The sequence below is a fragment of the Oreochromis niloticus genome, linkage group LG17 (assembly GCF_001858045.2).
Source record: "Oreochromis niloticus isolate F11D_XX linkage group LG17, O_niloticus_UMD_NMBU, whole genome shotgun sequence".
Taxonomy (NCBI): Eukaryota; Metazoa; Chordata; class Actinopteri; order Cichliformes; family Cichlidae; genus Oreochromis; species Oreochromis niloticus.
In genome coordinates, this window is record NC_031981.2 from 2,797,286 (window position 1) to 2,825,231 (window position 27,946).

General features: G+C 40.8%; 1 protein-coding gene and 1 long non-coding RNA gene across 4 annotated transcripts in view; both read left to right on the forward strand.

Annotated features, from left to right (window-relative positions):
- Nucleotides 1–27,946, forward strand: part of pde4ba (phosphodiesterase 4B, cAMP-specific a) — a 200,543-nt gene that overhangs the window by 53,573 nt on the left and 119,024 nt on the right. The window contains exons 3-4 of one of the 3 annotated variants that reach the window (XM_025899458.1): nt 4,241–4,479; nt 7,608–7,661. In XM_025899458.1, coding sequence (XP_025755243.1) covers nt 4,241–4,479; nt 7,608–7,661 — 293 coding nt within the window. Of the gene's footprint in view, nt 1–4,240; nt 4,480–7,607; nt 7,662–16,511; nt 17,549–27,946 lie in introns of those variants that run through there. The other 2 variants (XM_005451826.4, XM_003445114.5) reach the window with 2 other exon arrangements.
- On the forward strand, nt 24,266–27,939 carry LOC112842613 (uncharacterized). The gene is made up of 2 exons (XR_003214465.1): nt 24,266–24,544; nt 27,705–27,939. It is a non-coding gene; the product is annotated as an uncharacterized LOC112842613 (long non-coding RNA).

Consider the following 27,946-nt stretch of genomic DNA (forward strand, 5'->3'; position numbering starts at 1 on the left):
GACAACAGCTGATCAACTTTAAACGTGCTTCTGTTGTTTAGTGCGACATCCGCAAAGTGGGCGATAAACAAACAAGAGCGAAAAGCCGATCAGCTGATCATTTATCAGTTTCATGATTGAAGGAGCACTACCAAACAACTGAGTTATTTTTACACATCGGCCAGCATCTGGCCAATCCACCACCTTTCATCGTTTATACCGTTACAAAAACAACAACAACAACAAAACCATCGGCCCGTAAAAACGACCAATCACCATCGGCCCAACGGGCAAATGGCTGGTATGCCCAATGGCCATGTCCACCTATGTCGGTAGGAGGGAAATTTCTTTTGCAGTTCGTCTGAAAGATGCACTTGCGCTTTGGGATCTTTTAAACATCATTAGGCGCATTGCTGCACGCTGTCTGTCCCGTCTTTGAGTGCAGAACAAGCGCTCACAAAGCAGCAGTTTGGGGATGACGTCACACACATGGGTCCTCTGTCAGAATATAGGAAAACCCGGACATTTTTATCCATCCCGAAAATCCCCCCGGAAAAGAGGACGGTTGGTCACCCTACCTAAGCATGATATAGCATGTTCTGACTGAGAGATTTCTGAAACATTCAAACGTACAGCTCTGCTATCACTTCCAACATAAATGAAGACAGAAAACTAAACAGCAGTGACGTTTGTAGGGTTACTGAAGTTGGGCTAGCTGGTATATAATGATGTGCTACGTGATCGCTAGCGACACAGCTATGTTAGCATAGCATAAACACAGTGAAGCTGGAGGATGAACGCTAACTTTTTTCCACTGGATAAAAGTTAACGTGAGGGTTCCCGATGGTTAGGGACAAATGCAATCACATGGCAGGATGCTGTAAACGGACCAAACTTCAGTCAGGAGAACAACTGAGATAATCCATCCACAATACGGGGTTAGTCATTAATATACTGCAACAACATGGGAATAGAGCAGCTGCATTAATGAATCAATGGTACGGAAGTGGAGGAAGCAAGAAGAATGAGCTGAGTAAGGTTTGACTTATCTGACTGTTTTGTTTTTGCTTTATGGTCCGAAAAGTATAGTAAGGCAGTTCTGAAAAAAGGTCTAAGCTGTTGCTAGTAAGGTGTACCTAATAAATTTTAATGAACACACCATTATTGATAGAAGAATGTAAAGATGTGAAAAAGAGTGAAAAGAATCCCAGGTTAACAAAAAACACAAGCAATGAAATCCTTGCTAATGTAAGTGTTTCTGCATAGATTATAGGGAAAATAAATCTTGAATAAAAACAATAGTGTCAATGGAGGACATGAAGGAAACCATGAAACTGGGGCAGTGTCCTGCAGACAGTCCTGCCCTTAAACCAAATGAACTGCTGCGGCATGATGTGAAGATGGATGTTCAATGAAGACACCAGAAATAAGAAGATCAGTTTTGTATTGAGAAATTGTCCCAAATGACTTCTCCTGGTGTGATAACAAGCCAGATTCTGTCAGTTCACTCACTTCTCCAACCCTGCACAGTGAGAGCTCACCCCGTGTGTTCAATTAAGACTTGCAGAGTAAAACTGTTTGGGGGTGTTTTCAACTTATTTGGGTTGTGTTTGTCTCTAACTGTGATTTAGATAAAGACCAGTCTCCATTGGGGAGTAATTAGTGCACAGCTCTTAGAGCAGGATAAGAATTAAATATAATGAGCTGAAGCCAGCTGGGTAAAGTTTACAGACGCAAATGAAAAATGAACAAGTTCTAATAGCAAAACAAAGAGATGATTTTTACACAATGTAGAAACATGCAAGCTAAATCAAGCTTTCAGTATTCTTATTTGCCATTAGCACTGATTGAACAATCAGGATTTGTTGGGCTCCTGGAAGCCACAGGGGGAAAACAAGTCATTGCCCACGCAGCTAAAAGTAAATGTGCAGTGAATTGAGGTTGTAGCGCTGCTATCACGATCTCTAGCGATGTGTTGTTAGCTTGGTAATGCATAGAAGCCACACGTAGGCAGAGAGAGGCAGCTAGCCAAGAAGAGAGGTGGTGGGAGGCTGTATTCACTGGACAGAGTTACTACTGCAGACCCAGTAGGTATCAGCAAAAAATGATTTTGTAGTTTATTTTTTCCCGGTACTACTGGCAGCCCTGACTAGACTTCACTGGTCTGGGAGTAAAATAAACTCCTATTGTTAACATGGCAGTTATGGTGTCTTTGTAGGGCTGCAACAATAGTCTTATTATAAAACACTACTTTAGTCCATTAATTCTGATCACTTCAGCAAGAAATGCAGCATACATCACAAAAACAGTCAACGAGATAATTATGATTTTTTTTACTTGAAACATTAAACCATCAAGTGAATTTTTTGGGAACTATAATTTTATTACAGGTGGAGTAAAAGCTTCAAAGTAAGTAAACTTTATCTATAAGTACCTACAAAGTAATCAGGTCAGTAAATAGTCACATGAATGCATAAGAAGCTGACTTGTCACACTTTATATTTCTGCCTTTTAAAATGTCTCACATTAGCCGAGCCACGAGAGAGATGAAGACAGCCCATAATTTGGCTGTGGTACGGGATAATTGAGCGTCACTGTGGCATGATGTGTTTCAGGTGCAGGTGATTTCCATACATGCTACTGCTTCTTACTGACTTACCACATGATGTGTTGATGCTAGGTGGCGTTTTAGTCACAGGTGTTTTAGCTGCTACCTTCAGCTACCTGAGTGGGAGACACAATAAAACATTCAGGAAAAAGAGAGGAAGTATTTATCTAATCTAAAGGTTTTTGGTTTTTAGTCCTTAGCAAAAACTGAAAATAATTTCTTGAGAACTGTGTGAGATATTTGACAAATATGTCAGAGGATATCAAAAGTGTAAACATAAGCTGTTGAGACGACAAAGACGGAAAAGAGTAGCAGGCAGTTAAAGATGACTACATAGTATTTCAGAATCACAGCCTGAACAGCTGATGCAAGATCGGATGGATCCTTTTTTCGTGTTTTGACCCCACCATGATGAAAGAGTCACAGCAGGAACTGAGAGACCAGGAAATGTTTTCTGGTCTTCCGTTGTTCAGTTTTGGTGAGCCTGGGCCTCAGTTTCCTGAACAGTGTGGTCTTCTGCTGCTCTGGTATCTTTCAAGGTTCGACATGTTGTGCATTCAGAGATGCTCTTCTGCACACCTTAGTTGTAACAAGTCGGTATTTTAGCTGCTGTTGCTTTCCAATTAGCTCGAAGCAGTCATCAGCTGATGGCGCTCGCTGAGTATTTTCTTTTTTCAAATCGTCCTGTAAATCCTAGAGATGATCGTGTGGAAGAATCCAGGTAGACCACGAGTTTATGAACGACGTCAGCCCCTCTGACACCAACACCCTCGCTACATTCAGAGTCATTTAAGTTCTCTTTCTTATTATTCTGATGCTCACTTTGAACTTGAGCAGCTCGACCATATCTACATAGCTGAATGTACAGAGTTGCTGCCATGTGACTGGCTGATTAGATTTGTGTTAACGAGCAGTTGAACAAGTGTACCTAATGAAGAAGCCTGTGAGTTTGTATAGTTGATGTGCATGCTAGAAAATCTACGCACATGCTCAGTTTTTCTCTCTCTTTTGCTCATTAACACTCGTCAGGCTCTATCATGGCTTTCAGAGCTACGTGTTAAATTAGGCTCTGCAGCTGAGAAATAAACATGGTTTACATGCCGTGCAATCAGTTCACTACAGACAGCATACGCTACAGTAATAAGACAAATTATGTCAGTAAATAAAGTGGATGAGCTGAAGCTTCAGAGGAGGAATGAGTGAAACTGTAAATATTCAGAATCGTTCACAGAATAAACAGCTGTGTTGATCTTGTTTTAAATGTACATGAGTTTTAGAAATATGGAAACTGAGATGTTTGTCACTCTTTTTAAACAGTCAAAGTTTTTTGTTTGTGATAACTATTTCTTTTTAAAAGACACCCAAAAGGACTTTTAGAATGCAGACCTGGATTTTCTTCTGTATGTTTTATAATGCCGCTGTATCAGGTCACCTATCCATTGTATGGTAATAGCTTTGTGTTTTAGTCAAAAACAAGGCTATGGCGCCACTTAGTGGGCAAACGTGATGAACTGGTGAGAACAGGTTTGTGGCTTGGTGATAAAGTTTAATTTATTTTTGTTCTGTTTATCTTTTTAGTAGAGAAAATGTTTTATCTTGCTTTAATTTTTTAAATCTGTATTTTTAATTGTTTTTCTTTCTTTCTCTTCTCAGGACAGCAAAGAGCCTCCGGACTGCTGCCTCAGTGAGTCTTTCACTTCCCCTTCCTGCACTCTGGGAGTCGACCTACGCCGAGGACGACGGCGTTTCTCGGGCAACCTGCAGCTACCCCCGTTGTCGTGGCGTCAGGGGGAGAGGTCGCGGACGCCTGACGGAGAGATCATGACGAGGCCGACATCCTTGCCGTTTGGAGCTCCTCCCAGGATAGACATCACACCGGTGGATCCTGACTGGTGAGTGGGCTGAAAAAAAGGTGTACAGTTAATGTTAATCTCACAGGAAGAATATTATGAGAACATTTTGTCTTATATGTTAGTGGAGTAGCTCTTGCAACATATGCTATGACTTTGTGTGTTTTGTTCATTAGGGAAGGGTCAATGAACATGTTTCTTCAGGTGTCAGAGGGAAGATTGGTTTCTGGGGCATCTGGCATGAAAAATTGAGCTCTTGTTACCTTGTTGCTCTTCGGGTTACATTGGTATAAGTGTGACAGAATCACGTAACTCCACATTTACACAGTGAGTGAGTCTTTAATGCTTCAACACTGACTTTGGTTTGTCGCTCGTGTCACAGAAAGGCAATGATCCAGTTCCATAATAAAAACTAAACTCTAACATATTAAAATCCAACAACTGTTTGGTTTCCTTTAACACAGATAACACAATAGTTCACGCTTACAGTTTGTCAAATTGAGAAAATGATCAACAGCTCCATTCATTATGTCAATTATTGAGCAGCAGATGGTTCGTGCTGTCCTTAATCATGTAATTCTGGGTTTGACTCCACCTTCTTTGTTGGAGTTTGCGTGCTCTGTCAGTGTGGTACTGCAGCATTCCTCCCACAGTGCTACAGTCATGCATGCAATATGGTTGTAAGTCAGGTGCGAGTGTGAGCACAAAGTGCTGTTTGTCTCTCTGTGGGCGTCCCCTGCGATAGACTGGTGACCTGTCCGTGGTGCACGCCGCCTCTCACCCAATGAGAGCTGAGTCTCCAGCCCCCTGTGACTGTGAATGAAAGAAGTGGTTAAGAAAATAGATAGATGGGTGGATTTATGTCTGATACAAAGTAATTACAATAAGTTGTTACTTAATGTTACATTGTTTTGCATTTAGTACTTTAACATCACTTTAAGCTACATTTAGTTGCTCCTACAGGTAAAAATGTGCTTTACAGTGTGGAATCAGTACTTCTGTGTACATAATGGGATTACTTCTGCATAACCTCCACATACATATCTGCCTTTTAGTTGATGATTCAGTTCCTTTCATTAAAATGAGCTGATAATACATATATGCATGGCACTGACGTTTGAGGTAAATGACATATTTTATATTTTATAATACACTTATTTTAAAAGCTAGTCAAGCTGTGCTAAAGTGTTATATAAATGTGGGTTGAATAGCTAATCTTTGCAGACAAGCATCAGCAAAATGAATCCTCAGCTGTAGAGAGTACAGAAACCTCTCTGCATCCGTGTGTGATTTTTCATGTCCCATTCACGCTGATGAAGATAACGCTGCCTCTTTACATTATTTATGCACTCGGCCCACAGAGAAAGTGCATCCTCGTGCACACCGGGCACTCGTTCACAGCAGGAGGCACAATGTGCAGTTTCAGATGACACGTACACAAACGGCGTGTGGCCAGGTTGGAAGCCCGTTGTGTTAAATTCAGATTCGCTTTTGTTAATCTGGCCGATCAGCCCTTACTGGCTCTTTACTTGAGTACTCTCAGTGAGTTTGATGTTAGGAGAGATAAATCCAGTTAAGGCACACTTGAATAAGAGTTGCCTAGTGCTTACTTCTCTTTAGATAAATGGATGTTGAAAGGCGGATGCTAATTAGCAACGATTGGCACTGAATTAATGTGTTTGTGTCCTGTTCCATAGTGAGTCGACACAGTTGTAGGTGATGGAGGGCTCGATGTGGCTACAATGATTTGTTTCTGTCAGAGAGCACATTTGCCTGTTTACAACAACAGATTGTAACTTTCTCCAGTTTTACACACAGATAAAAAGTTTCAGCCACGCCTCATGTCTTTTTTAATTTTGCTACACAAGTGGGGAATACAGCGAGTGCAGCAGTTTATAAAAAATCTGCAAACACAGATATAAATAAAAAGGTTCGGGCTCTGGTGAGGCCAATCCATGGCTGATAGTGTTCCCGTATGTGTTTTCCTATTATGGAATACTTTTACTGCATTGGCACTGTGCTTGGGATCATTGATTTTGGGGCAAGCTGACAGTAATTCCTAAAAATACACTTTAAGATGGGTCTGTTCGGTGCAGACTGTGAAATGTGTAAAAAAGCAATCAATGTCCAAAGAAAGACCTTCACAAAGGAGGAGTGGCTTGGGACTTTCACACAGTACTGTAAACAGTTGAAAAATTAAATATTTGTATTATACAAATGAAGTAATCTTTCTGCTATTAAAACTGTCTGTTGGGAACTCTGCAAGTCTAATTTTAATGATATGCTAAATGCTGAAAAAATGTAGACAATATAAATGATCAGGAGAGATGTAACAAAGTATCCAAGGCAAACAATTTTAGATTGTTTGTGCTGTTAAACCAGGGCTGTCGAACTCCAGTCCTCAAGGGTCGCTGTCCTGAAACTTTTAAATGTGTCCCTGCTGCAGCACACCTGAATAAAGTTAATTGGTCTTTAGCAAGAATTGACTGCATGCTGAGGTGGCAAACCCCTAACTGTACTCAAGTACATTTAAATGTAAGTTTTTGGAAAAAAAAAAAGTTCATTCATTCATGAGCTGCTGTAACATGAATCAAATGGCTGAATTGCCACGTCAGCATGCAGTCAAGTTCTACAGAGCCTTGCTAATTTCTTAGTTATGCTATTCGGGTGTGTCGCATCAGGGACACATGGAAAAGTTTCAGGACTGGAGTTCGACACCGGTGTATTAAACCAACAGTCCAGGCTGCTTTTCTCTGAAACATCAAACAAAGCCCTGCATGTGGATGCTGATATACAAAATCCTTGTTTGTGGATTTAGGATGACTGTGTGTTTAAAAGTGCTGTACCTTCTCTTGTAACCAGCAGAGTGCAGTGTGTTAATTCTAGCTGAATGCACACATACAGATTAAAGAGCAAACATAGTGTAAGTGCAGATATTGGGTGGACTGAATGATTAAATGATTGTAACCCAGTTTACACAGTTTGGACATTTGTGATCTGATGTTCATCGAAACACCAGGTGAACCGATGTTGTATCGTTTGGAACAATTGTAATAAATGACTCCAGCAGAGAGTTCATATATGACATTTGTTGCTGCTTTTCTTTTGAATTTGACAGCTCTGAACATACTGTAGATATTTACTGCATTTATTTTTGTTTCTGTTGACAGTGACTTTACTGATGGCAGCACAGTCCACTCTTGCAGCCACAGGCTTTATAGCAGGTGAGGCGTGTGTCAGCTGTCAGTAACCTTGGTGGCAGAGGCCGACGTGTTTCCCTCGTGTACTCTTCCCTCCCGGCTCTCTTCTCTTCTAAAAGCCATTATGCTTTGCTCCCTAAATGTTGCGGTCAGCACAACCTTCCTGAAGTCTGATTACTCTCTCCCCCTGTGAAGCCTTGAGCTGGTGGATGTGTGCGCGACTGTGTATTGCATGTGTTTACATGTTTCTATGTATATCTGTCTGCAGTGCAATTTTAAATCCAAGTCAACAACAATTTGTCCCATCCCTCCTCTTGATCCCCTCTCGTTCCACTCGTACTTATTTAAGTGCCTTTCTCGGTGATTACGAGGAGGAGGAGGAGGGAGCAAGAAGTTATTTTGGGATTTTAATTATTTTCCTGCTGATGTACACAATTATTTCCAAGCTTCGAGTGCCTCGTGCATTGATTGTTGAAATTGTGTGTGTGTTTGTGCAACTGCGCATAAGAACCTCTGCTTGTAAAGATGGGAGCTACAGTATATTTCTGTCTTATGCATGAATATGTGCACAGCATCAGACCTTAAAGGGAGCCTATTATGCTCATTTGCACCTCATTTTCATTCTTGGACTTTAGCAAAGGAGCTTTGTATGATTTATACCTCAAAATAATCCCCATTTGTCTGATATAGCCCCTCATATTCATCCACTGCCAGCTCCTCTCCCTTTAGGCCACGCTTACTTTAAGCTAACGCCCTTCTGACTGGCTTCACCCTTTAAGTATGAGGATTGATCAGCAGATGGGAGGGACTCCTGTGCTTGCAGCCTGACCTTATTAATGATTTCTCCTTCCTTTGACTGGGGGCAATTTATGGATGCCAGAGTTGTGACATGTGAAGTTGAGCATAAGAAAGGGGATTAGCTGTTTAGTGTTCATTACATATTGTATCCTGACTAATTTTGCATGAAGGTGAGGGGTGTCTGCACCAGGTGAAATATGATAAAGCACCAAACTAGTGTACAATTTTCATGACGGGACAAATTCTCCTGAAACTTTCACAGTGAGAAATATGTTTAAAATATGGGTTTTCTGGTCAAATATTTTGCCTTGTGTTGCTCATGGTCTGATGACTGAGGTAATGATTGGCCAAAAAAAATTTCACAATAGATTGACAGAACCTGCAGGTCTGCGTAGGGCTGTGTCAGGTAGCATGTTCGGAAAAAACCGTGCAATGCATTTCTTTCTTTACCAGTTAGAGTGCAATAAGACGTTTTACTGTCCATGAATTTTTTTTTTTAATGTGTCGAATTTTTACTGTAGTTGCATGGCTATAACTTCTATCAGTGATGGATGCTTATACATTTCATTTCATTTTTATTTTGTTTCACACATGGTACAGCAGTAATTCAATTCCTAAACACAACCTTCCTTTCAGTTAAAGTAACACTGTTTCCATGCATGAAAAGGAGCAGGAAGAAGAATGAATTCTTATTGACACCTGCCCCCCCTATCTGTGATAGTGCAAGTAGGCACTTACAACCAAAAATACACTCTGACACTATTCTGCACACAGCAAAACAAAACAAACAAAACAATATGGTGGCGCCAGTGTCCGGCAGCCTCGCCTCTGTCAGTGCGCCCCAGGGTGGCTGTGGCTGCAATGTAGCTGCCATCACCAGTGTGTGAATGTGTGGATGACTGGTTGTGTAAAGCGCTTTGGGGCCCTTAGGGACTAGTTAAGCGCTATACAAATACAGGCCATTTACTCAACAATGACAACAATGACATCCGGCACGTTGACTCTGCACTTCTCTTCCTAGAATACTTTGATTCTGCATAGTACATTTAGGTATTTAAAGTTAATCAATCAAAAAATCAATCAAAATTTATTTATATAGCACATTTAAAAACAACAGTTTTGATCAAAGTGCTTCACAAATTAGGAAATAAAATAAGACAAATACAACACAAGACGAGACAAACTTAGTTTGATTATCATTTGGTTGGTTTCTATCTTACGTCAAAGCCAGAGTGAAAAGATGGGTCTTTAAACGAGATTTAAAAGACTGAACAGTCTCAGCAGAGCCAATGGCAATAGGGAGGCTGTTCCACAGTCTAGGAGCTGCAATAGCAAAGGTCGCCTCTGGTTTTCTACCTGGACTTAGGCTGCATTAAGAGCATCTGGTTAGAAGATCTTAGTGCTTTTATAGGATTATACAAATGAAGAAGATCTGTTAAATAGCTAGGGGCAGTGTTATTTAAGATTTTATAAGTGAGTAAAAGAATTTTAAAATCAATGCGAAATTTCACAGGAAGCCAGTGTAAGTTGGCTAAAACTGGAGTCATATGATCATGCATTCTGGCAAGTTAAGCCAGTGGTATTTGTGATGTTTGCTGATAAAGGTTTTTCCTAGAATGAATGAAATTTGCCATGTTGAAAGTCTGTCTAAACTTGATTTGAAGCTATATTTATTGTATATTTCTATTTTTTTCTCATCGTGTCAGTGCAACACTGGCCAGATTATGACTTGTCTGCACTCGGTGTGCTTTCTTTGTGTGATGTGTTTTGAGCACTGCCCTCGACGCTGGTGTCCCAGACGGCTTTTGTGTGGGTGCTGGTAATCTTCACGGCCAGGAGGCAGAAATTGGATCTTGCACTTTTCATTTTAGCAAGCAACAGATGAAGGCAGGCAGATTATGCACTGTGGCTGTAGTTCCAGCAATTCAGTTACCTCCAGGAAGAGCGCGTGGAACATTCAACATGCATCTGATGATGAATCATCCTTTTTTGTAGCTGGTTAAATGTTATACATACTTATTTGTAAACATGTACAGTCATTCATCCACAGTTTCATCAGCTTTGCAGGTTTTTTGTTCACTGCCTGAGGAGGAAAAAAAGCTTGTGTAGTTACCTCAGATACACTGACAGATTTGTTACAATGCAGTCCTCTCATGTCTGAGTCTGGCTGAGAATTAAACCTGAGAATATTCTAGTCTGTTAAGCTGTGAAGTGACAGAGACATGGAGATTTTTCTCTTTTAATCTGTCTGCTTATACTCAAACATCCCAGAGAGAAATCTGTCATGGATATTATTTTTCACTCTTATCTAGGAATGTGCAACAATGTCACCTTCAAATAATAATACTCTTTGTTCAGCCTTCTTTCTAGATTAATTTTAGGCTCATATTGTTGTTTTCATCCTTTTTATGTTTATTTTTGACTTCCTTTTTTCATTTCGATCGTCCACTGCTGTAACGTCAAAGTATAAATAATGCAAGACCTCTTTTTAATTACCTTTCATGCTTTTTCACACATGACATTTATCTGCGTTTTTGTGTTTGAATCTCTCGTTCTGTAAACCTTTGTGTATCGCTACAGCTCCATAAATCTAGGCCACAATGCAGGATTGTTTTCACTAATGTGAGAGAGATGGCATGTGACAGGGGGAATAAAGAAAAGAGGGTTTTATGTAGCCTGAGGTACGACATCAAGAGCTTTCTCAAGACCTAAATACATCCCTTGCAACCTGTACCACAATTATCTGACCCCTACGCTCGTAAAAGACCCCCGTCCCTGGCAGCACACTTCTAATATTGTCTAGCTCCGGGTCTCATTGTGGGAAACCAAGTGAGTAAAGGTGGATGGGACGAGAAGAGGCGTCTTTCTTATACGCTGTGAATTATGGAGAGTGACAGATAGGAGTTTGAGGGGAAAGTATACTTGGAAAAAATTAAGCCAATACTAATTTAGCAAGTTAAAAATATATGAACAGAAACATGTCAGTATCTATCCATCCATTTTCCTGACTGTGCATCAAACCAAGGTCACACTGGGGCTGGAGCCTGTGCTGGATGTCAGGTGGATACATAACAGCATATTCATGAATATATTCATTTATTTTCATCCTAGAAAAGCACTGATCCCAATCAGAGCTCGTTTCCATCTGTAAAAACTGTTGCAGTAGCAAATATGCCAGCTAGCCTAGCACCGAAGTCACCACAGTTTTAAAAGAGAAGTAAAGCAAAGCAGAGCCTTAGGGCTGCTATTGTTTTAATGCATTTTATCACACTCTTAGTAAGATGTGTGAAAAACACTCTTCGCAGGATCCTTTAGGCCAAAGAAACATCTATAAATTACTTGATCAGTATTTTAAAAAAGAGAGAGATTAAGTTTTTTCATGATGAAAAACAAGAACTGCTCATAAATGTAAAGATAAAACCAAGAATTTAGTTTTTAAATTCTTTATTAAGTTTATTCTGGAGGGGAGGGGGGGGAGGGGGGATTCCCAAAGAGTCAGTGTGTTTATGCTTTGGTCTAGAGTGAAATAGCTCTATCTGTAAAGCAGCAGATAATCACATTATTTATGTATTTATTAGACATTGATGGTCTTGGAGAATAAAACTTAATGTCTAGTAATCCCCAGATTAGTTTTTCTACAGTCTGGTTCTGTGCAACCAAAAAAACCCAACTACTGCATTTATTGACTTCAAATTGACGCTATAAAAAAATAACAAGCTGGTTCAATTTAAAATAACCTGTAATATAGAAAGCCTAGAAATAGCACCTTCATTAAACTGAAAATGTTTAGTTGACACATATACATGTATGTATTGGAGTTCTTTTAATCTACAATAATAAGATGAGTTAATAAATAACAAACATAACACTGAGAAATTAGCCTAATCAGCTTTATCTTGTAAGTTTAATCGAATGTTGTTGGAGGGTTTTGTTTCTTTAGGCACACAAACAGCACATGTCAAGCTGTACAAACCGAGCTGCAACGGCACAGAAATACTAGTGTGAACAGCTTGGATGGAAATCTTAAGCTGTACAACCAAACATGCTATTCTATGTTTTTCAAGGCAGCCAAGTTACTTTTTGACAAATAGTTCATCTTACAGTGTAATGCCATGCATCCATCCTGGAGCCTGTCCCAGCTGTCTTAGGCGAGGGTACACCCTGGACCGGTCTGTTGCAGGGCGGGGTCTTTCTGTGTAGAGTTTGCATGTTCTCCCCATGTTTGCGTGGGCTCTCTCCGGCTACTCCGGCTTCCTCCCACAGTCCAAAGACATGCAGTTAGTGCAGTTAGGTTAATTGGTAAATTGCCCATAGGTCTAAATGTGTAAAGGTTATTAACTGTGTTTAAGATATTCACATATAGTTTTGTGGTAATTAATTATCAAATGGCATGGTTAGCTTTATTCCAGCTAAACATTAGCATGTTAGCATATATAAATGCATATAACTAAAAGGACTGACAATTAACTCAAATTATTCTCAGTTGTTGTCAAATTATTTTTAAACAAATAATTTAGTAATTAACCAAGACCTTTATTTTTAGGGGTGGCACAGGTGCCTAAATCATGCAGAGATTGTATTAGTCTCCCCTATAGGTGATCCTAACATTAAAGTCAATAAATGGCCTGTCAGAGCTTCACAACTTGCTGCAGGAGCTGTTGTGTCTCAGGTCCTCCTGTGCTGTGATCATGCGTAGTGTGCTTTCATTTAAGCCCTCAAGGATGTGAAATCCAGTTTAACATGGAATCCAATGGCCCAGTTACTCTGTAATTAAATCTCTTTCAATCTTTTTCCTGGCATTGGCTCCCAGTTCTTCTGTCTTGAAATGCACTAATGTGCAAGAGCCAGCAGTCATTTTTAAGGTTTGTGTGCAGGTTTCCTTGATTTTTCTTTATTTTCCTTCCACCATTGGCATGGTGCTGTCAGGAGGAACCGGTGGGTGTGAAGAGTAACTGTCAGTCAACAGTTACTCAATATCTGCAAGATAGCTAAGCATAGAAGTTTAAACAGTAATTGATGGGACATCAGTTCATGAGTCTAATAACCTTCTGTCTTGTCCGCTAATTTATGGATTAGCATCCTTTGCTATCAAAAGAATCATTAGTTTTGGATGGAAAAAATCAGTATGAAGCTGCAAAACATATCTGATCTCTATAATTAAACTGTAGATCAACATTACTAATCAGTCTCAATAATGGAAATCTTTTACCATATGTGATTACTCTGTTATGGTAATTTATGATTATTTGATACTTAAACTTTGCATTTTTATTCTAATAATAATAATAATACCACAAATTTATAGCATGTATATTTATAGAGCTGATTTAAGTTACCCTAAATTATTTTTGTATTAATTACTTAATGCCAACTAAATGCAACAATGTTAAGTTAGCATGTTAGCAGTATATTGTAAACATAGCATGCCTTTTTGAGTCCTACCTGTGTTTGTGCAAATTGATGACATTAAATACAGTTTACTTTGATAATAAACAAATATAGCATTTTAAAGCTAAACCTAATGCTTGAAAAAGTATTTTAAAAAATAGATGAAATTTAATATTTACTAAAAGTCCAGCTGCAGATCGAGTCACAGAAATCTGAATGAAAGTGGTGTATCTCACAATGTGTCTTAATAACCAATAACTCGTTTAAAATGGCGTGAGGAGAAGTGGAAAACTGTTCTGTTGTCAGACAAATCGAAGTTTGAAATTCTTTTTTGAAAAGACATTTGCAGAAATACAGATACTTTGTTTGCTGCCACTCAGTCTCTGTTGTGTGTTTAATCTCTTAGCTTGTCAAGGAGAACCAGCTTTCTGTGATTGGATAGCCTGATTGTGAATGTTCATGTAGGTGAATCGAGATTACAGAAAAATATTCCGAGTGTGTTGAACTCACTGTCAAGGCTGCGACGCTGGTGTGTTTATGATGCGGACCCAAGTGTGGACACGGAACAGATGGAGCTGAACTTTAACAAAAGGCGAGACGTTTATTTGGCCGAAAAACATGAATACAAAATAAAACTAAAACCTAAACTGGGAAGACTAGACCAGTTTAGCAGCTGGACTTTTAGTAAATATTAAATTTCATGTTAGATAGTTAGATAGTTAGTTTTTGTTAATTTATGTTGTAATTTATGTTGCATGTAGCACCTTGGCCCTGGAGGAACGTTGTTTCGTTTCACTGTGTACTAACTGTATATGGTTGAAGTGACAATAAAACCGACTTGACTTGACTTGACTATGACAAAGAGATATGAGACAGGGCAGGAGCATGCGAGAAACTATGAGAAAAACATGAACAGGACACATGAGCATGATCTGAATGAAGTACCTGGAACTTGACATAACATGGAGGGAGGAAAACAGATGCACAGACTCCAAACAGAGGAAGACAGAGGACTTAAATACACAGAACGGTAATGAGGGAAATAGAAACACCTGGGAAACACAGCTGAAACAAATGAACCTGAAAACTAAAAACTAAACACACTGAACATGGAGCACGAGGTTCTTCAAAATAAAACGGGAACATAATGGGACGTAGATGTGACAACATGAACTTGACAACATGGAATACACAAACATTAAACACATGACATGGCATGGCACAGAAGACGCATAAACCGGACTAAAAACTCAACCAAGACAAACTAATAATAATACTAGAACTTCCCAAAAGTTGATTCTGTTCATCTGGACGTTTTCAGTGGGAGAAACGTTTCGTCACTCATGCAGGTGACTTCTTCAGTCTGAGCTGACTGCAGGATTCCCCAACCTTATAAACAGTAGATTTGCATAATGACTGAAATTAGCACCACTGAATACTAGAACCTAACATTCCATAATACAAAATAACTCAACTACACCCTTAACTTAAGAATAACACCAGAACTTAACATTATTTTAACACAGGAAATCAACAATACAAAATACAGCGGTCCCTCGTTTATCGCAGGAGTTACGGTCTAAAAATAACCTGCGATAGGTGAAATCCGCGAAGCTACACTGTAAAAAACAAACCAAAAAAAACATGCAAAGTTGCACACAAAAAAATCTGCGAAACAGCGAGGCTGCGAAAGGTGAACGTGTTATAGTGAGGGACCGCTGTAAACTCAAAACGCTGGGACACAGACCCAGCCCAGTGATACGTCAAAGTGTTAGACTGGTCAGATTGTTTCTACTAGCATGTAAAACAGGAGACTGACGGAGGAAATGAGTCGGGGAATGCCGTGCCTCGTGTCTGCCTGCTGCGCTCCTATAACGTCTCGCATTACTACAAGTGTTCTTTTCTTTATATTCAAGCAAGAGACGACTATTTTCAAAGGCTTTCTTGGCTAAATGTGGTGTGAAAGCTCCTCATGCGTCTGCGCTTCAGGATCATCAGTGACTCACAACCACAACAAATCAGTCCAGCGAGCAGATGAGCAAGCACTCACATTTCCAGCACTCCCTGCTCTCCTCTGATGTTCACTTTAGATTTTTCTCCCTCAGCTTCCCTGCCTCTCTGCTCGCAGGGCATTGCCCCTCTTTCTCTCTCTCTCTTCACCACAAGGAGTAGTCCTTTGTGTTTGTGGATGTATTTCTGCTATGACTGTGTCTATTCTGTATCCGTTCCAGGGGCAATCTCATGCTTGGATTGGTTCAGTTCAGGCAGAACTACGGACGGATTACATTAGATGGATTTTACTGAATGCTTTACGCCAATATGTTTTCTTGTAATTGCAGTAGTTTAGAGTGTTTACTTGAGTCGGTTGCCCTTTGAGCAGTGTGTATGATTCATTTTACTGATGCCCCATTAAGCTGTTTGCTTTTATCGCCCTTCCAAATTTCCTTATTTATTTTTAACTTGGCATGTCCTCACTAGTTGCCTGCCTCGCTAAAGGTCACAACACCATCAGCAACATTACCACAAATACCGGCTAAACAAAAAATAAATAATAAATCTGGCAACCTGTTACCGTGCCTGCCTGCTTGCCGTCACAACAGACACCAGCCAATCCTCAGTGGTGGAGGTGTGGCTTGTACTCGCTGCGTGCCTGCTCGGAGCTCCTTGTGTATATTCTGAATGAAACGGCAAGTGAAGCATTTCCCTGCGTGCTGAGCACTGCTCCGCTCGCTGCTCTGAGTGTGCGAGTGAAGAGAAATCTGACTTGAGCCTCAGCATAGTGGGAGTCACTCTGTGCCACACCGGGAGTGCCTTTGGGAGAGGCGGGGGTTGTTTTGCAAGAAAGGGGTTCGTCAAGCAGTGGTTAATGGAGAGAGAGCAAGACAGGAGGAGGCAGAGAGCACTTTTCAGTCCCTCTGAATCTTTCATGAAGGGAGATCCTCCAACATCAAGCCACCTGATGGACTGAGAGAAAGAGTTGGTGTTCGTTTAACAGGCACCAACAGTGACAGAGAGCTAGAGGAACACAGGGAGAAGGAGGGGGCACTGGGGCGTGCGAGAGCAGGAGAGACCAGGAGAGAGATGGACAAGCCGTAATGAGAAGGGGAATTCTTCTGTATGTGGCCCAGCTGTAGGAGCTCCTCTGAGAGCCTCTGATGAACCGAAGACCAGCAGAAAAACAGAGGGCACGAGTCACAGAAGAGAGGGAGCGGGAGGCCACGGCCGCTGGCTGGCTAATCCCTAAAAACTTGCGAAGAACGAGGGAAAAGGGGAAGAATTGAAAGCACGGAGGCCGAGCAACAAAAAGGTATGTGTGAGCTGGCCTTTTCCTGAGTGACTGTTTGTGCATGTTCAGGCTCTCTGCAGCATTTTAACCCAGTGGAAAAGTTCAGTGTGTCTACAAGAGAAGGGCAAACTAAAGCATACATGACTAGCCCACGGGACTGAATTTGGGCAGAATTTGGTAGAATTTGACAGAGGAGCACAAGTCTGCCCGCAGGGATGTCATCCAACGAGCTGAGCGTCGAGATGGACTCGTGCATTCGGACGTTCAAGGAGCACATGCACCTGGAGCTGGAGCCACCCAAGATGCCAGGTGTCATGGGAGGGAAGAGGGGAGCCACGTCCCCGAAGCTGTCCCCTAGAAGCTCCCCGCGGCTCTTCCGCAAGCTGATGGTCAACAAGAGCATCCGACAGAGGCGACGCTTCACCGTAGCTCATACCTGGTAAGGCCTGTGGGTTGGTGGGCAGTAAAAAAGTAAGGGTGGAGGGAAAATGTGCAGACTGTGATTGATGTGACAGTTAAAGCTGGGGGAGAGACTGAATGTGGATGTGAATAGTACAGAAAAGAAGATCTAATGGGTTTACATGGGTGGCAAACCCATGAGGGAGAGTGGCTGAGGGACAGCGTTAGAGCTGGGGTGTAACCGTCAGGGAGGAATTCATTTGCCAATAGAGATAAAGGGTTAAACAGCCGGACGGCGACGTGGGGAAAGAGGGAAAAAAAGAAAGGTGAGAGAATCCAAGTATAGAGAATGAGGGAGCTGACAAAAAAAACAACCCAGCGTTTCTAAAAACGAAACCAATTTTGTGGTAAGCATGGGGTCAGAAATATATCAGGGCTGGGCTGCTGTGGGATGACTCGTTACTGGGTTAGAGGATTACATAATGGACTAAAATCACATTCGGCAGACTCCCCTGTCCTCCATTTTGATGTGGTGTCTCTGCCCCATACCTGGGTGAGATTTGTGTGCGTGCAGATCAGTCCTTGTTTTGGATGGCTGCTGTGATATGCAGGGAGTGTTGGGTGTGTTATGCAACCTGGTGGTTCTTAACCTTTTTTTCTTTTGGCTGACAACCCCAATGAGGAAATGGATGTTCACACAACACGAGCGCAACACAAAATGCCAAATATGTTGGACCATCCACAGCACGGAGTACGGCTCTGTTTACATTTTGTTGTGTAGTTTACACAGATGGCATTTCTCTTTGTGTCAGTCTTATTATAAAGAAGCCCAGATGCAGGAAGTCTGACTTTCCAAGTTCAGTAAGAGCACAGGGTCTTCTTCCCATGAACCCCTTCATTCTATCTTTTTTTTCTGTTTTGTGCCCCCACCCACACCCGAATTCTACCTTTTCATTTTGCAGCGGTTAGAGACTACAGGAGATGTGAAAGGATGACTTGCTTTGTTATGCAATGTATGGATTAGAGGCAAAGAGCTGCTGTGATTTGACTGCAAGAGCTCAAGGTGACTCTTTCTGTTTAAATTAGGCAGTGGAAGACGTGGGATGTATTTCTTTTTCTTTTTTTTTGTGACATTTTTGAAGGTGAAAACCATCACCGACCATCTTCAGAGGAGGGTGATTGTCATGTACCCTTAAGCACGTACCGCATGACACTGAAATGGGTTACACATTCGACGTAGCATGATAAAGCAGGCTTGTCACTGCTTGGGCGGGTCTTAAGAAAATTCTCTGTGGTGGGACATGCAGGAAGGAAAAGAAAAATGAGTCTCGATATCAATCTGTCCCTCTGTGTTGTGACTACAATCTGAGATGTTTGCATGACAGAAAAAAAAGAGATAATGTGTGTGTTTGTGCAGCTTTACCTGTGGTCCGTGTAAGAGTATGCATACGTGCACGGATGATTTTGAAGATATTACATTTGTAAATGCAGCGGTTGTTTGTTTTGCCTCCTCTCGTTGTATATCTCACCATCTCCTCCCTGCACAGTAGCAGCAGCAGAAAGGGGACTCGTGCCTGTTTATCTCCCTCGTTGTATAGTATAGAGCACAGAGAGATTAGTGGGGGTTGGGTGGGTACAGGGGCAAAACACAAGAAGGGAAAAACAAGGAGAATGGCTTCATTTAGACATCATTAAAGATGTCAGTAGTGTCCTCTGACTTGTTCGTTCTCATAAATCCACAGCATCTGGGCCGGAGCCAGGGACCCGACAACACCTATAACACTAATTGCAGCCATTAGGCGTCAGTGTAGTGCATTAACAGCAGATTCATGACAGGGCGTCCTCGGGCAAGACACGCAGATCTGTCTGCTGTCTTATTATAATGCTCTGAAAGTTACAAATACAATTTTCTTTTAAGAAAATAGGAAGGAAGAGATCAAAAAAGCAGAGCAGACACAGTAAGAGAGAGCGTTCTGGGGGGGGGGGGGGGGGAACCCACCAGTCATCTCCAAAAGAGGGAGGTGTGGCAATTAGGATGAAAATGCCAGCTGACAACCAGGACCAGAATAGGACCAGGTGTTTCAGACTTCATTTCATGCTCATTTTCTTTTAATCCCACACACATTAAATGATAGGATGCGATTAAAATACACAGCGAGGCTACACGATTAATCATCACACGTTCGGCTTTATCTCGTGACATAAAATGTGCTGCGTGCTGCACCAGAATATCAATGACGTTTTGCCTTGGGGAACAAAAACCTCCTCACCTGGAAATCCTTCAGGGCATTTCTGTCTGCTCATACTGGCCTAATTGTCTCCCCGCCTGTCCCAGACCTCGGGAAATACTGGAGAAAAAAAAGATGAATCGGTGATCCGTATTGCTCAGGTGCGTCTGCCGTCGTACGAGTAGCAAAGAACTGTCATTATGTAATGATGCCTATATGTATGTGAACACTGCATTAATTATCACAGGTGAATAACTCATATTTACTCAGATATATACTCAGAATATAAATAACCTTTAAGTTCAAATGGTTTTCTTAGTATTGAAAAAGTAGATAAGCTGCATATTTAAGGTGCTCTCAGTTGACTATGTGAAAGAGGTTTCTTGTAGTGAGCAACCTCCAGAGAATTGTCACCTGAATCTGCAGCTCCCCCGAGTTTTGCGAGTTTTCAGCTCATTATTCAGCCCGTTTATCGTTTCTTTTTCAGTGTCTCTGCTCTCGTAGCCGTTTGCTGTGCCCAATCAGGACACAGGTGGAGCTATAGGGGCCAAAAGAGCCACATGTCCCCCCCATGAAATAGAAAATGTTTGCCATGTCACCTTGAAATAACAGCATTTTGGTCACAAGCAATAAATCAGTAAGCCTCTTGGATGAGAGCGTAGACGTCTTCAAAAAAAGTCGTCGCCTTCTTTCAAAGCTCCTTAGATTTGATCATTATCCAACATAACCATAGCTGTGACCAAAGAGGTTACGCGTGCATGTCATTCCTTCTGTCTGCAAACACAGTAGTTCGAAGATTTTTGAGTAAATTGTGGTAAAACTTTGTAGGAGTGTAGAGTGGGGTCATATTAGCAATCCATTAAAATTTGCCTTACATCGTTGAAGGTCCTCAAAGTCAACCTTATGACTTATGGTGGGAAACTGGTAACAAATATAACTGATTCTTACAGTTGGTGCGCCAGCATATAACAAGTGATAATAATGCTATTTATATATATAATAATATATATATAACCATGTTTCTTACTGCCATTGTTTGTATTGACAACATATAGGAAATGATATATGGGGATTGTAAGTATCACAGTACTGCTTGTTCAATGTCAAACAAGGTCAAACGTTCATAAAACGTCTTTCTTTTTAAAAATATGCTCCAAATTCTGCTGCTTTTGTTTGTATTGGCAACATTTAGGAAATGATACTTGTATATGGAAATTCCTTCTTTAAAGAAAGTGAGGAGGAAGAAAACGAAATAATTTCTATATACGAGATCCAATGCTGTTGCCTTAAAAGTAAATACTGCCCCGAGAGTCTTGGTGGAGGTTGGCCCTCTCGGAGTGCTGCTTGTTTCATCAGTGTGTCATAACGGATGAAAACCGGCACTATAAAAGCAACAGAAAGGCTGGTGGAGCTGTGAAGTAGATTGGATGTCCATTTGCCATTATCTGTTCATCATGTTTTTCCAGGAATTGCCAGCTAGCGTCTCCTTCCTGATCATATCGTTCATGCCACGAACAACTCCAAGCATGGAGTGGAGTCTGTCGTGTCTCTCGGTCGCCAAAAAAGGCAACTCTGTTATTGTGCAATCGGACACAGTGATCATATTAGAGAGAAACATTACTGTGTTGTTGGATTTGAATTACTTGTGGGAACAGTCTGGATTTTTAGACGGTTACATTTAAACAGCTTAAGATGAGCTTGTAACAAAAACCAACAACAGCTAAAAAGATTCAGATGAATCAGTGATTCAGGATGATTTATTCTTGAGGTATAGTCGAGGATTTTATATTTTTTCATTAGCTGCCTTGGATTCTTAAACAAGACGGGTGGCGCTAAAATCAAACTCAATCTGATTAGGATTATCTAACTAAACAAACATACTTCCCATATTTTTTTCCCAGACATTTTTTTTTCTCATGCGTAATGTCTGGTTTTAAATAGTGATGGCTTATAAATTCCAGCCTTCATGGTAGCAGTATCTGCCGCTGTGGTGGACGAGTGGCTGGTGATCTTCTGACCTACTGGCAGTCAGACAATGAATCTTCTGTTTGACCCGTTCAGCGGTTCCCCCGTCTCTGTCTCCGTCTTTTACGCTCTCTTTGTCTGTCTTTTCTAAATTTGCCCCATTCTGTCTGCTTCATTCTTTCCCTCGCTGCTTGTTTGTTTCTCCTGTGTTTTCATCTTCTGTCTTTTTATTCCTGCTTTGGTTTCTTTTATGGGCGCCCTTCTCCCTTTTTTTTCTTGTCTGTCTTTCTCTCTTTTGCACTCCAAAGCACCGCAAGATGTAAATGTTTGATGGGCAGCTGAGGCGTACGACCGCTCTGTTTTCCACTCACACAAAAAGCACATTAAGGGGGGGAGAGAGAGGGAGACAGAGACAGAGGGAGAAATTGCCATGGGAATAGGAAGAAGGGAAAAAAATGAGAAAAAATGTTCTTTGCAAAACTTTAGATTTTTAATTATGCTGCAAATAAATGAACTACACAGTACATGCTTCGCATAACTGCTAAACAACACCTAATTAAGATCATCACACCTACATATCTGCGAAATATATAATGCGTAAAAGTCTCTGTCGACAACAGAAGGAAAGCTTGTTCACTTTCTCAGCTTTGGCGTCCTTATGCGTGTGACGTCCACAAGATACTTTCAGGTGTGGGGGAAGAGTTGCTGGATATGGGCAGAGGGACGGATAATGAAATGGAGGGAAGGATGTAGAAAGTGAGAGAACCAGTAAAACAGACTTCATTCACCACAGCAGCGAAAACAAATAGAGGTGTCCCTGCACCGAGGGTTATTTACCTTAGCTTAAATGTCAACCTAAATGCCCATCTCGCCGCTCTGTTCTATCCGGCACCCCGTCTGCTATTGATTTGTTTCTTTCTCTTCTTGCACTGTGACTCACCCGAAATCATCTTTACATGAACGTCAAGAAAAGGCTTGACCGAGTATTGTTATTGCTGCAGCCGGCGTGTTTACGCCAACTGCTCACTTGAGTAAGAGACGGGGGGACAGATGGAGAGACAAAAGAGAAACCATTTCATTACACAGCAAACAGCAGAGCAAATGTTTGCTTTCTGTCTTTCTTTTTGGACGTTTAGTCGTTCCTGAGCAAAAACCTTATGCAGCATGTTCACTTTTGCAACTTGGTGAGCTCTAACCCCCTGTGACCTTTAATGGTGTTCCTATTAAGCATGAACAAATGTTTTCAAAGTCTTGATTTCTTTGGTGGGATAAAAAAGATACGTGGCAAGAACGAGGCAGAACTGAGTTAGTGGTATCCTGCATAGAGTCGGCTAGAGCGGCGCCGTTTCTTTGTCTCCAAGTCGGTGAACATCCACCAACATTTCCTCATTGCTTCAGATATTTTTGTCAGTTTCAAATGCCTCAATGCATCCAGGTAAGTAAATCCTAAAAAGACAAAGCCGGATGAAAACGCTGCGTCCAGATAAACAGAATCTACTTTTTGGGATTCAGTTTCAAATATTTAAAAAAAAAAAAAATTTTCAGTGGGATTAAATATATCAGTTTCCTAACAGCACAAAGAGACCAAACAATACTGTAGCGTGGGCATATATCATATAAATAACCTTGGTTAGTATCTCTCTGATTCCCTTGACAAAAAAGCCAAGAGGATTCTTCTTCTGTGGTTGTTTTGACGACTGTAGAGAATATGTTCGAGATAAGTTTCAATATTCACGTTTAGTTCAGAAAGGTAATCACATTAAAGCAGCATCTTGACTTTTAAAAGTAGATGCAGCTGACAAAATAAATCACTAATGTTCGTGTATATACAGTGTAAACTCTCCTTGACACAGCTTAGACATATGCAAGCCCGTTTCTGCTACCAATCGGTAATCGGCGTGAATTATGTCATTTCCTTGTTACCCGGAAGCTGAAGCCCTCAGCTACAAATGCTACAGCTAAGCTAGCAGTATTACAGCCAGTCATGAATGCACACATTGCTGAGTATTTTCAGTGTGGCTTCACAAATGATGAAATCCTTGTGTTATTAGCTGAATCACATGGTGCTACTATCAGCAAACGTACTCTCGAAAGCGCCAATTTGTTGCGATCCAATTTTGAGTGCGCGTTCCTCTGCACCATATCCTTGCGGGCAACAAGAAAATGACATCATTCACGTTGATTATTGATTGGCAGAGCTAACTCGAAAATTAAAGTTACTTTTCTCAAAATTTCGAGAAAATAACTTGAAATTTCAAGTTATGGATACTTTTTTTTTTTGTGGCATAAATGGGCTTCCATATAGAGCCCTCATTGCTTTGGTTCTTTGCGAGTTAATGTAGCACGAAGCCTCCGGTGTTTGCCTGCGGCCTACCTGGTTGGTGGCTTGTCATTTCTCATCTCTCTCTGCTGTTGTTTCCTGTCAGCCTGCAACTCTCAAAAATGCAAAACAAGAAGCCATTGTAGCTTTTAAAAACACTGATGCCTAAAGAATTGACATTTTATTGCTTTTATGTAAACCAAGCTTTCTTTGTCTAACATATGAAAAAAGGTGTTTGTGAGAAATGGTTTTGCTGAACGATGTGTCGAGTGCCTTGCTCTGTAACAACATCGACCTGCCAGAAATTCTGATTGGTTCCTGCGACCACAGTGACACAGGCATAACAGGCCTTTGTGATTCACTGAAAAATTTAGTGATGCGGGCAGTGAGTCAGAGGTTTGGAACCTCCTCTTCTTCCCTTTCTTCATAAGACTGTACGACTCGGTCGAGCACCCTTATCTTCCTCTCCTGTCTCCCTCTACTGAACCAGTGGAGCAGAAAGTTAACCATTACGGACCGCTGAGTGAGTACGCTTGATCCGCTATGTGTACGTGCGTGCGCGTCTCTGTGCACGTTGACACGTATCCTGCCCAAAGATTGGGTTTCAGGGGACGAGCCTCTGTGGGACATTGTGGCCGACATGTTTCATGGCTTTTTACATGTTTACACACATAACACACACGACTGACTCCATTCTCAGATTGCTCATTTTAATCAAATAACTGCTCAGCAATCACATTGTTCCTCCCAGCTGTATGTTTACATGTAAATCCACTTTCTATGAATCAATCTAAGGGAGTCATGAAGTCCTTGTTAAGAGCCAGTGACACATTTACAAGAAACAGTTGCTTGATGTTGACACAATGTGTTGGCAATTCAGCTTCTTAATTAGCACAAGCAGTCTTTAAGTTTGCGTGCATGCTGTGGTAAAAGGCTGTTGGGAAGGTAAACACTTCTTCCACTGGGATGTTTTTGTGGTTGCTTTAAGCCATTGTAAAGAACATACTGTACCGTACATGCACTTCCACTGCTGTCAGTAAGAATTTAACCGATGGAGTGTATTGTTTGTCATCCCACCACTTGCTCTTTTGTACTTTGCTCTCTGATTTCCAAAACCAGTAGTGCCTTGAGATTGTACTTCCTCCATGTTTATTCACAGTGAATAGTATTCATTTATAAATACACAATACAGTTGTTTAGCTTGCACTGAATGCAGATGATGTAATGCATAAAAAAATTGTGTGGTTTTGTTACTAAAGAGATTTTAAATGAGAGTTTTAGAGCAGGGGTGTCCACCTCCAGTCCTCGAGAGCTACTGTCCTGCAGCTTTTAGATGCATCCCTGTCCCAACACACCTGAATCAAATGGATGACTTGTTACCAGGCCTTTGCCAAACTTGATGGCATGCTGAAGAGGTAATCCAATCATTTGATTCAGCTGTGTTGGAGTAGGAACGTAGCTCTTGAGGCCTGAAGTTGGACACTCCTGGTTTAGAGGTTGTTAACGAATCGCATTCAAATTGTTGTTTAAAAACTTGGCATATTGTGTCATAAGAAGTTATTATGTCGATGATGCACAGTCTACTAAACTACTACCATGTTTTTGACTGTAAATACACATAAAGAAGTACTAAAGCATCTTTAATAAATTCCAGTGTTGAAGTTTGATGCTTCTCTACATTTTCTTTTCTTTTAAAGATTTAAATAAATTCAGCTATGGTGCTCCAAACATTCACAATTCAATTTCTCCAATAATGATAATAATAATAATGATAATAATAATACCTTTATTTATAAAGCTTTCAAACAAAGTGCTGAACAGCTATATCAAGAAATAAAAGATAAATAAATAAAACCAACACAGAAAAAACAACACAGTTTAAAACTAATAAAACTAAAGGGAATAGCAGTAAGAACCACTAAAAACTTGAGACATAGAGTTAAGACACGCAGGACTGGGTGAAAGAGTGTGTCTTTAACTAAACCTCCCCAGAGCATGCCTGCCTAATATCTTGAGGGAGGTTGTTCCAATAGTCTTTTTTCTGGCTTTATGGACTTTTAGAAGGCCGGTATCCTCAGATCGGAGAGCACGGGAAGGAACATAGAGGTGCTAAAGGTGAGCAACTGGACCTTAAAATCTGCTCGAACCTGACAAGGCAACCAGTGATTTCAGTACTGGGGTAATGTGCTCAAATTTCCCATTTTGGTTAAAATGTGAGCAGCTGCATTTTGTACCATCTGTAAACCTCTAAAACTTTTCTGCGGTAATCCAGAAAGAAGAGCGTTACTGTAATCAATATGTAAAGACACAAACAAGAACCTCTGCAGTGTCAAGTGATGAAACTTGAAGTTCTTTATTTTGTCCCTGCAATTTGATGACTATGTCATAATTTTCAAGGTGAAATTTTGAGACAAGTACTGAAATTTTTGTGGTCCAATGACCATCAAATCTGTCTTATCAGCATTAAAAAGCAGGAAATTATCAGATAACCAGCTTCTAACTGCAGATAGACAAGCTTCTAATTTGGACAAGTCGGCACAATTTCCAATGGTTAAAGGAACATAAAGCGTAACAACTAAAGGTTACATTAAAAGAACGTACAAGAAGACCAAGAGACAGCAGGTAGAGCGAAAACAGCAATGGGCCAAGTACAGATAATGTATGAACATAGATTGAGTCATACCTAAAGTCAGTTAGTGAGAATTAATGACATATGCGATTCATTGGGGTTCCCCAGGGATCAGTCCTTGGACCATTACAAGTTAATGATTTGCCCTTGGTTTGCCTAGAGGACTGTATCCATTACTTAATTACACTCAAGTTAAAGTAAAGGCTTCCAAAGTCACTGCAGCACTGAGCAATTTTACAGTTTAACAGTCAACATCAATATATTTAAGGACTTTCAGCATTAACGCGCGTTAATCCATCGTCACAATTAACATTTTTAATGCAATTAACCCACCTGGAGTGCAAAATGGACAAACTTTGTACAAACTGCCCAAAAAGCGTTGACAGTCACATTTCAGGGATTTTGAGTCAATCTTTTTTTCTGCTTTTTCTTATTATTATGAAATAAACAACATACAGAGTAGAGCGGGACAGATTAGGAAACTTACAGAGTTACAGAGTTGGTAAGAAAAATAATACAAGCGTGATCGTGAGTGCGTGTAGTGAGTGTGAGGGTGTTCATTTCTATTCAGTTTTTAATTTCATTACCATAATAATAATGATAATAATAGTTAAAGCAACATTAAATCAGTATTGTTATCATCATCACCGATAGTCATAATAATGACAATAATAACAGCAATAACTACGACCAATGACCAACTATGAACAATAACAATGACAATGAAAACAATAACAGCATCATGAGAAGAATATAGGAAATAACTCCTAGTGATGCGCCCCCAGTTCAGCTAAAGACTGTTGGAGGGATGACTCAGAGGCTATACCTAGAGGGTAGCTGGGAAAGGTCATCAATGATAATGTTCTAAGGTTCATGAGCGCAAAGTCTTTTCGTGTTTGGGAAACTGCTTTCAGACCGTCTGCATTTTCTAATAGAGCAGTGAATGCAAAAAGCTACTGCTTTATTCACAGAGGGTCACAGCTCCTACAGTATTTGATTCACCAGCTTTAAAACCTTTCCCAACACAACCTTAAAGTAATTTGTCTCCACCCAGGATCCAACCAGAGATCATGTTGGGCAAATGCATAAACACTATGGAGCACTGTCCGAGCAGCAGATATATGGAACAGCAGATCCCAGGAACAACATCGGAGATCTCTGTCCAGAAGAGCACAGTCCTGGGAACAGCTAAGATACTGCGCAGGATCCTCAAGCTCCCAGGCCTGAGGACCCGAGCTTGAAGGAAAAAGACCGCCCGCAAGGGCGAGCGGGGAATTTTTTTTTTTTTTTTTTTTT